Genomic DNA, 15,662 nt, shown 5'->3' with positions numbered 1-15,662 from the left:
CAAGAGATCTTACCTGAGATAGGATGTGGGCAAGCTGAAGCATGAAGCGTGGAGGTACAGCTGAGGGATGGAATACTGTGTGAGATTCTGTCTTAGATGGCTGGTTGAAGCAACTGGGGATTGTTAGGCTGTAGGAAGAGAAGACCCATTGGGAAGGTGATCCGTTTGTGGGTTTTTGAAGGGCTGTCATGTGGCAGAAAAATCAGCTGTGTTCTGAGTGATCTCAGAGGAAAGAGCTGAGAACAGGGTCAGAGCACATTCTACTTTGATGTAACCCAAAGTCTGTGTCTGACCTGACTTAGAGTTATCCTAAAGTGTTCTGGGAACTCAAAGGGTCTCTACACTGAAACAGTCTCAAGTCACTTCTCAAGGGCTACCCAGATAAGGATGACGTGGACTGGATTGAGAATCTGGGATTTTCTGAAAAAAAGAAATCGAGCTTTGTGGCCATTCCCCCTTGCTCATCCTGCCCATTTGCTCTTTGCCTTGCTGCCCAGCTCCCACACTTACTTGTACTGATAAACAGAGCTGCCTTTTGGGAAATCTTTCTTGGTGTAAGGATGAATTAAATATTTGGGCATGTTAGAATAGTCAGCACAAATAAGTCAGATGTCACCAAGAAAACCTGTGCTAGGGACGCCAGTTACACACACACACACACACACACACACACACACACACACACCCCTTTCCTACTTCACCTTCATTCCGTGGCTTCCTTCAAGGTCCACATAAAGCCCCACTTCCCACAAGGAAGCCTTTCTGGGTCCCTGCTAATTCTAGTGCCTGCCCTCTGTTTAGGATCTTCATTTTTTCCTGTCAGTAATTCATTTGAACATAGTTGTTTCATATTGTCTTCCCCATTAGACAGTGAGCTCCTTGAGAGCAGGAACAGTTATTTTTGACCTTTCTCTGAGGCGCTTAATAAATATTGATTGATTGAGCAGACAGCTTAGCCATTATTAGAAGGCCTTGTTAATGGAAGAAGTAGTCACCCATCTAAGGGTTGTGACACTGTTTTTATGGACTTGATACAGCGATTGTATTGAGATGGATTACAGTGGGTGATATTGATATCTGACCATATGCTGAAAAATCAGACAATTTAAAGCCTTGGAGGTTTGTTTTTTTTCATATTAAAATGTTTTACAAATGTTAAATATATGCATACTTGAAGGTATATAGCATGTGTATAGTTATAACTATTTTCATATTTGGTGTAATGTATGTTTATATAACACATTTTAAAGATATATATGTATAGAAATACATATGCTTAGCATTTTCATTTTAGAAGTTTTTTGCAAATGTTTAGAGGGGAAGAATGTTAATAAGCCTTCTGTGAGCGCCTATGCCATCTCAAGTCTTGGAAAGATCTTTATTTTTCATGTGCAGCACGCTTGCTTGGAAGCCTTTTCTGTAAATGCTCTCTTTAACAGTGCTTTGAATGAGACTCTAAACCAGTCAATTCTTTTCTGTCTTCAGGGACTTGTCTTACAACAATATACAAGAACTTCCGAGTTTCAATGGTTGCAGTGCTTTAGAGGAAATGTAAGTTAATGTTTGTGTTTATTTCTTCTAATAATGATGACTTTCACTTCTGTATTGCTTGGTTGTATACACCATATGTGATGTGGTTCCAAGTAGAATTTCTTCCATTTTCACATAGTAGGAGCTTTATAAATACTTACTGAATTCATTTGAAGAAGAAATGGTTGAGAAAGGGCCATCATGTTTGTAAGTCTTCATCCAGATAGTTCTCTAGGGGCCAAAAGAGCACTCTCCACGTCTCTTAAGTCAAGGAGGGTAAGCAGAGATGATGGGCTGTCACCCAGGAAATAGTGAGTGGTAGAACTGGGGCCCACATTCAGAAGCCCAGGGTTCTTTTTCCTGCATCATGAGAAGTTCATATTCAAATCCAAAGCACAGAAAAGGAGCCCTCTGTTCCTTGTGTATTGATATCGTCATGTCATATACTTAGTTTTTCACCTACTGTGTTTGTCAGGAAATGGAGAGCTACATAGTTTAGAAATTGGACCCAAGGGGCAGCTGGTTGGCGCAGTGGTTAGAGCATTAGTCCTGGAGCCTGGAGGACTGAGTTCAAATCTGGCCTCAAACACTTAACACTTTCTGGCTGTGTGACCCTGGGCAAGTCACTTAACCCCAATTGCCCAACAAAAAAGAAAAGAGAAATTGGACCCAATTCTTAACAAAAAAGCGATAACTTTTCTGTTCCTGACATTGGTACAATTAGATGGAGACTAGACTAGGAATCAGAGTAGACCAAGCTGTGTGACCCTGGGTGAGTCTTCCCATCTGTAAAATGGGGATCGTAAGAGTGCCTGCTTTCCGTGGTTATTGTGAAGATCCAATCAAAACAAAATCAACAATATAAATAAAAAGCTTTGTACACCTTTAAAGTGTTATATAAAAGCCAACTATCATTCTTATTAGTATTCTCCCCTTGAAGCTCTACCACTTACTGACTGGAATCTAGGGCAATGGTAAAGCTCTGTGGATCTTACTTTTCTCATCTGTAAAATGGGTAAATTAGACTAATAACTTCTAGCTCTAAATTCCTTCCACTCTAAATCTAGGGTGATAAATCCATAACATTACACATGTCCTGTTTTGAAAAGACTTTGTAAAATGGAACATGCTAGTGATGCAGGTTAGAGACTGAAATTATTGCTACATTCCTCCTTTAATGTAAATGGATGCATCTGTCTTGGAATTTCTGTGAGATCTTAGATTTTGGTCTGAATAGATTGTAACAATCTTCCAGTACAACCCATTTGTTTTGTAGAGAAGGAAACTCAGGCCTAGATAAATTACATGATTTGCCCAAAGCTCATGGTTTGGAAGGAACTGAGGTTCTTAAACCCAGATCATAGAATTAGAGATGAAAGCTGAAAAGGACCTTAGAAATCATTGTGTCCTATATTCTCATTTTGCAGATGAGGAAACTGAGACCCTGAAAGCTTAAGTATCTTGAATCCAGATCCTCAGACTCTCAGTTCAGGATTTTTTAAAAACAATTTCACCCAATGCCTATTACTTCCAGACTTGCTTGATGCATATGGCTTGAGATGATGGGGTTTGATTAGAGTGAATTAGTCTATGTGGTTTCTAATTGGCTTCTATGCTTCCCTTTTGTGGTTAGACATCATTGAATGTTGGGATGTGGGGAGTCATTTGTAGAGATTTGTAGAATTGACAGATGTCTGATCCACTCTCTTCGTTCAAACCATGAACCCCAGAGAGGGGAAATTCGGTAATTGGCCAAGATCACACAGCTTGCTTAATGAGGTGGTTCCATTTTAGAGTCCAGGGGTCTTGAGGAGTAATTTGGTCCGATGGTTTTTCCATGATGCCGTGGGAAGACTGCCACTGCATTCCAGAAGAGCAGCTTCAGTAGTTTCATGTGCTAATCAGTTTTCCAAACTTACTAAATTTAACTTTAGAAATGAAAAATTATTTTTCTTTCCCCAATATTTCAGTTCATTACAGCATAATCAGATCCATGAAATTAAAGAAAGCACCTTCCAAGGACTTACTTCCCTGCGTATTCTGTAAGTCTCTGTATTCTTATTAAAGCCAATCTTTATGAGCCTGTGAATTTATATACTAATTAAGAGGAATTTATATTGTCAGATGAATGCTATTTATAGACATTGCATTCCATTCTATGTGTATATTTTAGCTCAGACTTAAAATTATGAGATTTTAGAAATAATTCACTCGGTTTCTAACATTACCTATTAAATGTAAAGAATGTGTATATTTTTTCAGCTTCTCTTGTGGTCAAATGCTTTTCAACAATTGTATAATTTTATTAGCACGTGCGAATTCAGCAAAGTGTAACTTTAAAAACAATCTTGGTTGGGAGAGCTTCTGTATAAACAATCCCCAGAGTTTTACTAGGGAGTAATTTGTACTGTTTAGATCGCTAAAAGTGAGTTAGTGTGATGTGCAGCTGGAATATGAACCCAGTGCTGTCATGAACAGAAATGTTCACAAGACAGACTTTTGTCATTCAGATAAATATTTTAAAACCAAGGTGATTTTTCCCTATGCTCAGCATTCCATCTCTTGCTTTGCAAAAGTTCTCACAGCTGTCTGTGTACCCCTTACAACTCTTATCCTTTCTACCAACCTCTCACTTCCTTCAAGGTCCAATTCATATGCCAGCTTCTATGGGAATTTATTTTTTTAATCATTCCACTTAGAGCTCAGATTTCTCCAAATTATGGTGCATTGTTGACATCTATAACTTTCAAATATTCCAGAAAGAATTTAAGTCTTTTCAGAGTAAGAATCATTATTAATTTTGTCTTCATATCCTTGCAGTGTAAATGCTGTGTTGGAATTGAATAGAAACTAAATCATTTTAAAGGTCTATCATGAAATTTAAAACAGATAGCTTCCCTGAAAAGTATTCTAAGAAGCAAAACATAATATTGTTTCTAATCTAAGTCATGTGGACTCTCGTTATTAATAAGATATGTTTCTACAAGAAACATTTTAGAAATGATAGTGAGGGGTCGTTGAATCAGTCTTCTGCCCTGGCCTGTCAGGTCTGTACCTCTGGTTGGCAAGCCTGCTGATCGAGGCAGAAAAAACAAGAAAGGGGCCTGATTTGGCTGCTGTTGCTTTCATAACACTGAATAGTAACAGCAGAAATGCTCTTGTTCCTCCACATTTTAGTATTGAACATGAGGAATTTTCCTATTTCATTAGTGGATGAAATAAGGAAGGAACTCTGTTGTCACAGTAGTTAAAAATTTTAGCAAGTCCAAATTTTCAGCGAATAGTGATCATCAGTTCTATGACTTATGAATTCTGTGGCATCCAGTTTCTGTATATAAAAGAATGATTTAGAGATATGATTCTTTATTTCCTGCTTGGAAAAAGCATATCTGAATCCCTCCTGGAATGCTATTGTTTGCATGTATATCAATATAGATGTATTGATTGTCCTCTCTCAAAGCCTTATCACTGACCTTTGAGCAAGTAAATATTATAAAACCTATTAATATTCTCAGCCTTGTTATGAGCCAGGCTTTCCTTCACCTAGGTAATAGTACCAAAGGTTATATCATTTATATTTTTGAACTAGTTCCAGCATGATAAGGTTCAGAATATTCTCAACTGTTCTAAAATGGGTCAACTAAAGTCTGCACTGTTTAAACATGGTTCTGAGGGAGAGAGACTGGTACAAAGGGCGTGTTTAACAGAATCTTGAAAAATGTTTAAAAAGAATAGAAGAAAAACTCTTCTTATCAGGGCTGTTATATGACTGACTCAGTCTCTAAAGCAGGACAAGGGACTGATACTTTGAGGGTTTTTATGTGAGAAGATTAACACACTATTCTTATAATTACAGAGATCTAAGTAGAAACCTGATCCAGGAAGTTCACAATGGAGCATTTATTAAGCTTGGGTCAATCACTAACCTGTAAGTAGGCAATTTTATACAGTTATAATATACTGTAATACATTAAAATCTGGGACTCTGGTGTCACCCCTATGGGGCTTTGTCAGAATATTTCCCCTTTTCTTTACTCTCTGTGCTTGGCATGCCTCCCAAATGAGCAAGCTATTTTGGTTCTGATTTTGACAATACTATACAATAATTGTTTTTGAGAAAACAGTTGGCTTGGTAGATGTTTATTTGTTGTAGAATTGGATGTTCTAGTTTAAGCTACTAATATTTTATCCTACATTTTAATCCTACATTATCTACTTGTAAAATGTCTTTGTGTGACTAACATTATACTATATTAATCTAAGGTTTAATTTTTTTTTAGAGATATCAGTTTCAATGAACTGACTTCATTTCCAACAGAAGGATTGAATGGGTTAAATCAGCTAAAACTGACAGGCAACTTTCATCTGAAAGAAGCATTGGCAGCAAAGGATTTTGTGAATCTCAGGTATTTTTCTCTTCCCCACTTCATCCACTCCCTACCATTTTTCTTTATTAAGGAGCAGGAGATCATAGATATAAAGATGGAATGGCCCAGGGAGGCCTTCAAATTCAAATTTGAATGAGGAATCTAAGGCACAGAAAAAGTGCCTCAACTGGAGGATCCCACAACTAGAAAGTAGCTGAATCAAGATTTGATTTTGGGCCTTCTGACTCCAGGTTTTATCTGCTCTGAATTAAGTAGCATCCTGGTAGAGAGAGAAAATGAAATCCAGACTTTGTTCTGAGCATTAACTTATTCTCCTTCTGGGTACATAAAGCAATTATTTGGCCCCATTTTCCAGGACTAGAAGTCATGCCCATGAGCATCATCTCCAGGACAGGTTTGTCTGGTCCCTTTTCTCCTTGTTAGGAAACAATGGGATAGGAGATCCCCACAGTGGATAAAGAGAATGATGCCTTAGCTAGGTCGGCTTAGACTGATGCAATGGAGAAATTCGGATTTGAATCAAAGACAAGCAAGATTGTGTGGATTATTTATAAAAAAAAAAAAAAAACAATAATACCCATAGAATTGTAAGTATAGACATCATCATCATCATCCTCACGGCTGGCCCATATGGAGTGCTTGAAGGTTGACAAAGGGCTTCAGAAATAATGCCTGACTTGATCTAATTCACACCAACCTAAGTTCTAGAGAGTGACTTTCCTGAGCCCACCTAGGTTAGACAGGAGTGGGAAAAGTCAGAATTTAGACCCAGGTCCAAAGCTAGGATATCAGCCCTAGTTCTTTGACTCACAGATCCATGATTTAGGGGTATAGGATTTCTGAGAAGTCATCAGGATGAAGCCTAGCCATACAATGATTTACGTGCTCAGATGCCAGAGGTTGACCTGAGGCAATCCCCTGGGTCTGATCCAGCTTCCTTATGCCCTGATGCCTCTCTGATCTCCCTTTAACGTGTTTTAAATAGGACTTTAAATAGAAACTTTGGTTTATACCCCATTTTACAGGAGCATACTTCACAGAAAGCTAAGTGCTCCTCTTTTTCCTGACTGCTGTATCTTGGGGCTCAAGTCTCTGTAAATTTATCAGCAAATGAATTATTTGTTATCAAGGATTTCTGCGGGTCATTCACTGGGCCCTTGCTGGGAATACAAAGGCGAGCCAAAAAGAAAGACAATTCTTGGCTTTAAGAAGTTTATCTCCCCGTTTTAATGAGGGATATTATCACGTAAAAGGGAGCTGAAGGATGGGGATGAGGAGGAGGTTAGGAGAAGGTACCCATGAGGCAGCATGGGAGGAAAATGTAGAGTCAGAAGATGAGTAGGGAGAGAAGTGGCTGGCCTGGTTCCTAACTCCAAATGGAGCTTCTGGAAGGAACTTGCTGCTGAGAGGAGAAGACTACAGGGACAGCGAGATCTTCTGGGGGTGGGGGAGAAGGCATCTCTTCAGGCAAAGGAGACAAGGAAGGAATCCAGGACAGGAGCTTACTCTTTCCACTGAAATTCCAGCCCCTTTACGACTTAATCTATTATTAAAAATTTTGATAATAGCTTTTTATTTTTGAAATACATGCAAAGATAGCTTTTAACATTCACCTTTGCAAAACCTACAACGACTTAATCTTCAAAAAATTGGATGGGACCTAAAAAATTATGGTGATGAGCTTGTGTAGACTTAACCAGGCTGGTCCTTGGACAGCAGGCCTACAGTCTGTTCCCAGGCTCATACTTGAAGTTTTTCTAGCTTGCTGTAGTCCGTCTACCAGTGTTTGTGCTCTGTGGGGACAGTTTTTGAGAACTTAAGAGTTGCCTCCAAGCAGTATGAGGCAATCAGGATGACATTAATGGAAGCATGAATACTTTTTACACACACCCACACACCCCTAGAGAATGTTACTGGTTTAACATAGATTTCAAAAGCTCTTGTTTGATTTTGCTTTAGGTCTTTATCTGTGCCGTATGCTTACCAGTGCTGTGCGTTTTGGGGCTGTGATTCTTACCCAAATTCAAACTCAGATGATGCAGGCCTCCCAGACCACAGTGTTTCCTCCAATCAGGAAAAAGGCAAGTGCGTTTTAAAACTTGAGGAAAACCTAAGGGAGCAGCTGTTTCTTTTACTGTCATTGGCAAATGAAAGATGACTTTTTATTTGTGTTAATATTGTTGTATTTGTGCTAATATATAGATGAATACAAAAAATAGTAATGCAAAAAGATGAATCCTAAAGCAGGGGTAGGACTCTCAGTGGGATTTAATGTGAATTCTTATTTAAGAAAACTTTGGATTGTCACATATGAGCATATATTTTTATGATTATTCACCTTGGTCAGAAATGTGATTATAAGTTATATTCTCTGATATAGCTGATCCCGCAGATCTCACAAGTAGAACTGAGAAAGAAGAACACAGCCAGACAATTATCCACTGTACTCCTGCAACAGGTAGGATTGGCAGTTTTGCTGATTGTTGGTTTTATTTCAAAGTGCTAGGTATATCTCCTTCAAACCTTCTGGGAGTTCTGAAACAAGGATCCCTCCTTGCAGTCAGCAGGAGAGAGACTGGATGGAGCAATTCAGGGTGTTCCAAGAATTTATTAAGCACTTAGAAACTTCTCTGTCTATTGAAAACGGGGAAAAAAATCAATGTTGCCAGTATATCAGACTAGAAAGAAAGAGTGTTTTGGTTTTTGTTGTTGTTGTTGTTGTTGTTGTTGTTTTTAACAAGAACATTTAAAAATTCCTAGAATTCAGCAGCTGTGTCACCCAAAAGTCTTGGAGTTCTAAGTCAGTAAATCCGCAAACATTTATTAAAGGCTTACTGTATTCTAGACCCTATGCCTAATCTTTTTTATAAATATTCTCTCATTTGGTCCTCATAGTGACCTTTCAAGGTAGGTGCTATTATTATCCTTATTTTTTAATTGAGGAAATTGAGAGGGACTGAAATTCATTGGCTTAGCCCAGGTCTCACCAGCTAGTAAACATTGGAAGGTAGATTTGAACTCAAGTTCTCCTGGCTCCACGCCTGGCACTTTATTCATTAAGCCACCTGGCTGCCTAGTAATGCTTAACAATGCCATCAGACTTTTCAGACACTTTGCTTAATAGCTCACATTTCTCTGAAATTTTTACAGTTTACAAGTTGCCTTCTTTCATAAGCTTTCCTTTGAAGGCAGCAAGTGTAAATATTAATTTTCACATTTTATAAAAAGAAGAAATTGAAGCTTTTGAGGAAAAATGAGAATAACCATCTAGTAAGTTGGGATCTGAATTCTGGTCTCCTTGGTCAATCAATAAGCATTTATAAAATTGCCCATGACTTGCCAGTGCTAGATACAACTCTGACTCTATCCTTAAGAAACTTCCATTCTGGGGGAGACAAAGCCTGTCACTTCAAGTCCCAGATTCTTGAATTCTCTGTTAGAATGTCCTCCTTGAGGATGTGGAATTGGAGTTTTTATGGAGTTTTCTGTATCCCTAGCATAGTACTTGACATATAATAACCAATTCCTTAATAAATGGTGGTTGATTGACTGACTTAGAATTCCTGGATTCTAAGGTGACACAGTTGCTGGATTTTAAATGTTCTCATTTTAAAAAAAAAAAAAACCAAACCAAAAAGAAAATTTCCCCCCTCCTCTGTTATTCACTGATTAAAAAAATAGAGGAAGGAAGTAAGCTATAAGCACATATGTTAATGTCAAACTTTGATTCCTAGAGAGGAAGGGCCGCAAGTGAAAAGTAATTTGAAATTTTACTTTAAAAGAAAAGATGAAATAAAATGTATCTGATAGAATGTGTTTGATATATGCTAGATCTGTTTGATGGTATAGTAGTGTAGCCCGAGGCCTTGAGTTCAGTACAGAGAATCACAAACCACTGACTTTTAGGTAGGGCTTTTTTTCTGAGTCATTGGGACCCCCAGGGCAGTGGGGAGAAGAACCACCTTCAGATCTGGAAACAGAGCTGTGCTCACCACTGAACTCTTGAGACACACTCTGAAGTTTGATTTTGGAAATGGAGGGAGAACCTCATTTCACTAACTGCTGGAGGATGGAAGCAATAGCCCCCGGATAAGCAAGAGTTTGACTGACTTGCATCCCTGGAGTTTCTGTTGGTTTAATGACTCCCTTCTGTGCTGGGAGAGTGAGGCATTTCTCCCCCATCCCAGAAAGGGCTGACAGGCAGAATGCCTTCAGGCTGCCTGGGGAAGCCCTTTTCCTCTGCCCCCTTCCACCCACCGGTGGCTGGTCAGTCACTTGGCTGAGGTTCCCCCTCTTAGAGGGTGGTCTGGGCTGTAGCTGTGAGTGTCCTTTCCTCTTCCCCTGTGAGGCTGTGGCTTTATAGGGTGTAACATAAACAGAGATTATTTCCAATTTCCTCAACTATAAAAAAAAAGTTCATAAAATTGACTTACCCCATGCTCATACCACGTCTCCTGTCATCTTCCTGATCATTCCCCTGCTTGTCCACACCATACGTCTCTGTATTCTTTGTGGCACCCGGCATTGGGCCCCACGAATATCTGTTGAATGAATGAGAATACAAAGCGTCCTGCAAATTTACGTAACGTATTTTCACTTTGTGAATTAGTCCTCGCCAAAGTCTACAAGAAGCAGCCCACAGAGCTCTTACATTTACAGTCACCATAAGCTCGGCAGTTATTTTATTTGTTGATCTATGGAATAAATTTCCTCATTTTAGCTGAAAATTTATTTTTCCTGTCGGTTGGGAATAAGGATAGAGTTGAAGAGTTCCAGTGCTTTAATGTGGAATGGTTGATGGCCTATGGAGCTGTGGCCTCGAGCTTCAGTTGTTTCTATGAAGGGAGCTTTTCAGAGTGGGAGTCTGGACTGCTTATGGCACTTAGCAAGGCAGGCTTCCTAACGGTTCATATGTGGAAAGAGAACACTTCAGAACGTGTCTCAGGGCGAACCTGAAGCTCAGTGTTTTCTGTTGGATAGTCCCAATGTGGAGTTTGCTTGCTTGCTTTTTAAGCGACTACAGTGTGCCATAATTAATTAGGGCTCTTGGACAAGTGTATTAATGCAAAAAGAGGCAGAATTGAGCACATTCTTGCATTCCGCAAACTCTTGAGTGGCACCCCATTATAGTGGGGAGATTGCTCTGGGATCTCGACCAAGTTATTTAACTGTCTTAGGTCTATTTCCCTACCAGGGAGGAGAAAGTGAGAATTACTGTCTTAGGAAGTTGTGAGCCTTAAATGAAATAATGGATGTGAAAGTCCTTAAAAAGCAAACAAACTAATCTTTTTTCTAACTTAAAACCCAAGGAGAATGAGCCTTTTCCTATACAGGGTAGAATGGGAAAAGAGAAAGGTGGGAGCAGTTAGATGATGCAGTGGGTAGAGCACTGACCCTGGAGTCAAGAGGACCTGAGTTCTAATCCAGCCTCAGACACTTAACACTTTACTAGCTGTGTGACTTCAATTAACCTTAACCCCAATTGCCTCATCAAAAAAAGAGAGAAGGATATATGAAGCTGCTGTAGGATCTCAATTATTTCTGTCCTCTTTTTCTTTTTAAGTGCATGGCTTTCAGAGCTGACCTTCTTTCTGGCCTCCCTTCTGTTCTTTCCCAGATATTTCTTTTTCTTCTCTTTTTTTTTTTCCTTTTCACCCCCTATCTTGTCTATAACCTTCTATCTCTCCTCCCTCACTCCCTCAACCATTCGAGAAGAAAGAGAAAACCCTTCTAACATATATACATAGTCAAGCAAAACACATTTCCACTTTTCAGTGTTCAAAAATGTATTCTGCTCCTGCTCATATTCCGCCAGGAGCAGAAGGGAACGTGCTTCATCATTGGTCCTGGAATCATGGTTGATCATGCAGATATCAGAATTTTAATTTCAGAGTTGTTTGATTTTACAGGATTTTTAGTGTATTTATTGTATTTCTGGTTCTGTTCATTTCATTTCTGGTGCAAGTCAGTCCATAAAAGACCTCCCAGGTTTCTCTAAAACCATTGTATATCCCTTCTTAAGACATAGTTTTTATTCCATTATATTAATGTACTTTAATTTATCCCTAATAGATGGATAGCTCTTTAGTTTCTTTCCAACCACCAAAAATAAAACAAAACAGAACTGCTCTAAGTGTTTTTCTACATATAGATCCTTCTGAAAACACTTTGAAGGACATAATTATATTATAGATAAGTATAATGAAACTTTAAACATCATTGATGACCTTAGCAGTTCTTTTAAATAAAACTTAGCAGAAACTCAAAGTAATTTAGATTATTTCTAAATTAAATTGTTCTTAGAAACCATCTGATATTTTCAAATTAAAGTTAATTTGCTAGATCACCTGGGTTCTAGAAGCAGAAAAATGATCATTAGGCTTCATGAAGTATGGTACCTGAAACACCTTCATTTTTAAAAACTGCCTTTTATTTTCCTTTTTAGGTGCTTTTAAGCCCTGTGAATATCTCCTGGGGAGCTGGATGATTCGTCTCACCGTGTGGTTTATTTTTTTGGTTGCATTGTTTTTCAATCTGCTCGTCCTTGTCACGACATTTGCAGCCCGTGCTCCGTGGCCTTCCTCCAAGCTGTTCATAGGCCTGATTTCTGTGTCTAACTTACTCACGGGAGTCTATACTGGCATTTTAACTTTCCTGGATGCCGTCTCTTGGGGCAGATTTGCTGAGTTTGGGATCTGGTGGGAGACTGGCAATGGCTGTAAAGTTGCCGGCTTCCTTGCGGTGTTTTCGTCAGAAAGCGCCATATTTTTATTGATGCTCGCGGCTGTAGAGCGAAGCTTATCCGCCAAGCAGATCCTGAAAAATGGGAAGAGCAACCACCTGCGACAGTTCCAGGCGGCCGCTGTCTTGGCGTTTGTGTGTGCCGCGGTGGCCGGCTGCTTGCCCCTCTTCCACCGAGGGGAATATTCCGCGTCTCCCCTCTGCTTGCCCTTCCCCACTGGCGAAACAGCGTCCTTGGGCTTCACCGTCACCCTCGTGCTCCTGAACTCATTGGCCTTCCTCCTGATGGCCATTATCTACACCAAACTTTACTGCAACCTGGAGAAGGAGGACCTCTCGGAGCACTCTCAGGCCAGCATGATCAAGCACGTGGCCTGGCTCATCTTCACCAACTGCATCTTTTTTTGCCCCGTGGCGTTTTTCTCATTTGCGCCCCTGATCACCGCCATCTCCGTCAGCCCAGAGATCATGAAGTCGGTCACTTTGATCTTTTTCCCGTTGCCCGCCTGCCTGAATCCGGTCCTGTACGTTTTCTTCAACCCCCGATTTAAGGAAGACTGGAAGTCGCTGCGGCGGCACATGGCCAGGAGGAACGGGCCTGTGGCCGTGGCCGTCAGCAGCCAGGCCGGCTGCGTGGCCCAGGACTTCTACTACGACTGCGGCATGTACTCCCACCTGCAGGGGAACCTGACCGTGTGCGACTGCTGCGAGTCCTTCCTCCTCACAAAGCCCGTGGCCTGCAAACACTTGATTAAGTCCCACAGCTGCCCTGCGCTGGCCGTGGCGCCCTGCCAGCGGCCCGATGGCTACTGGTCTGACTGCGGGACCCAGTCCGCCCACTCGGATTACGCGGACGAGGAAGACTCGTTTGTCTCGGACAGCTCGGATCAAGTGCAGGCCTGTGGGCGGGCCTGCTTCTACCAGAGCAGGGGCTTCCCTCTGGTCCGCTACGCTTACAACATCCCCCGAGTGAAAGACTGACGACTGTCAGTAAGTTATTCTTTGGTCACCCGTCCCCCGCCCCCTTTTACAAAGTAAAAGTACGATTTTTCTCGAGTAAGCGTCGGCTCTTGTGACATTTCATTGGGAAAGCACTTCTGTTCCTGCCTGGGGTCATTAATAAAAAGAAAGGTGGCAGGCTATTTTCTCATACTGTACCTTTTTAAAGAACAGGGGCCTGAACTGTAAGCAGCCAAGATCCCGTTCCAAGGACTGTCCCTCCTTTTATATGGAAAAACTTTTTAAGGCACCCCAATTGTATTTTGCTTCATCTGATTTGCAAGAATCAAACTTCATCACCACTTCCCTGTTAAGCACAAGGTAAAGAACAGCTGTTAATATTAGAGAATTAGTTTAAAATGTGACTTCCTACAGGGGGGGAAATTTCTTTGCTACTTTTGTATGGCATTTTCAGCATTAATCTCAGGACACTGTTGTGCAGAGCCAATAAGGGAATGTCTCCCAGATGTAACTGTGAGGGGGGTGTGGGCATCAAAACTTGGGTTTATGTTTCAATATTGGATTTAGGAGAATAAGATTTTGTTTCAAGAATTGATGAACCCCCAGTTTTGTAAAGGCTACTAAATTTAAAATATTAACAGCTGTCAGATTATGGTGGAATTTGAATAGTTATTTTCTTTTATTAAAAATGGTTTTAATGAAATTTTTTCCTTCATATTTTGAAATAGTTCAGCTCCTTCTACAAGATCAACTTAAAGGACTAAAGTTTAATAGAATTAATTGGTTTAAAATGAGTGAAATAGAATTTTTTTTTTTTTTGGTACCAAAACTGTGCCAGAAGATCCATCTGTTTTTCCAAGACAAAACTCTTATAACATCATTATAACATATGGGCCTTACACATATTTTTCAATTTGCATGGCATGGTTTCTGTTTATATGTTGATTTATACTGAAATCAAAGTAGACTTGGGGGAATGAATAGATTTAATTGGAAGAAACTCAAGACTAATTATGATTTGAAGTACTTAAACAGATAGTTCCCAGTGTACTGAGTTCTCCCAATACCTAAGGTGCTATCAGGAACCTGCATTATTTTTCTTAGTATTCTTATAGTTCGCAAAAGTGTGTCTAATTTGTAAACAGAGAGTACTTAGGTACTGGGAAGATCTAGTCAGATAAAGTAAAGTAAAGGTATCACTGAGGTTCAAAAAGGCTTTTGTTTTTTAAAAAAAAAAAAAAACACCCCAAATCACCAAGTTTTAGTCAGTGGGCCTGTAGTTCAAAACCTTGTGAAGTCTCATAACCAATCACAGCTGTCCAATATGTGTTTTGAACAATAGGCTAAATCAGTAGCCAACCCACTGCCATTACCAGTTATTCTGGAAATATGAAAAAAAAATTTAAGCTAGATTGCAGTTTTAAAGTTTAAACTGTACATACTGTGCATATGATGAATTTTTATCTTTGTATGTAAATTATTTGATAGAACATATGATGGGAAATGTGGCTTCAGTTCATTTTGTTAATTAAAGCTACCTCCTAAGCAATAGTGGCTGCCAGTAGCAGAATGTTAAATTGTGGTTTCTATCCTTTTTTTTTTTTTTTTTTTTTTTTTGCATTGTAAATAATCTTGGTTGTACATTGTCAATGTAATAAAAAAACAAAAACAAAAACAGAATCTTTGTATATCAAATCATGTAGTTTGTACAAAAAATATGGGAGGGATTTATTTACTGGTTGCTATCATTGTGTAAGGACAACCATTCACAAGTTTTAAAAATTGCTGTTTGTATATTTACACATCTCCTAAATATTAAATATTACATGAGTAAAGAATGTCTTGTTGAAATGTTTTGCATTTCTTTAAAGCTTGGATATATTCAAAACATTTTCCTCAAAACTTATTTTTTCTTTTTTAAAAACATTTAGCATTTTAGCATTCACCTTACCAAAACCTTGTGTTCCACACTTTTCTTCCTCCCTCCCCCCCAAAAGAGTAAGCAATCCAATATAGGTTGAATATGTGCAATTCTAAACATAT

General features: G+C 39.4%; 1 protein-coding gene across 1 annotated transcript in view; it reads left to right on the top strand.

The window, feature by feature from the left end:
• The window catches only part of LGR4 (leucine rich repeat containing G protein-coupled receptor 4), a 121,629-nt gene extending 106,172 nt beyond the window's left edge, over positions 1-15,457 (top strand). The window contains exons 12-18 of the mRNA XM_051966151.1: positions 1,486-1,551; positions 3,501-3,572; positions 5,387-5,458; positions 5,811-5,936; positions 7,878-7,999; positions 8,299-8,376; positions 12,364-15,457. Of these exons, the coding sequence (XP_051822111.1) occupies positions 1,486-1,551; positions 3,501-3,572; positions 5,387-5,458; positions 5,811-5,936; positions 7,878-7,999; positions 8,299-8,376; positions 12,364-13,640 (1,813 nt within the window). The 3' untranslated portion in view covers positions 13,641-15,457. The remainder of the gene's footprint in view (positions 1-1,485; positions 1,552-3,500; positions 3,573-5,386; positions 5,459-5,810; positions 5,937-7,877; positions 8,000-8,298; positions 8,377-12,363) is intronic.
• The last annotated feature ends 205 nt before the right edge of the window (positions 15,458-15,662 follow it).

This window comes from Antechinus flavipes, chromosome 6 (assembly GCF_016432865.1).
Source record: "Antechinus flavipes isolate AdamAnt ecotype Samford, QLD, Australia chromosome 6, AdamAnt_v2, whole genome shotgun sequence".
Taxonomy (NCBI): Eukaryota; Metazoa; Chordata; class Mammalia; order Dasyuromorphia; family Dasyuridae; genus Antechinus; species Antechinus flavipes.
This window is presented reverse-complemented; position numbering and strand designations above follow the sequence as displayed.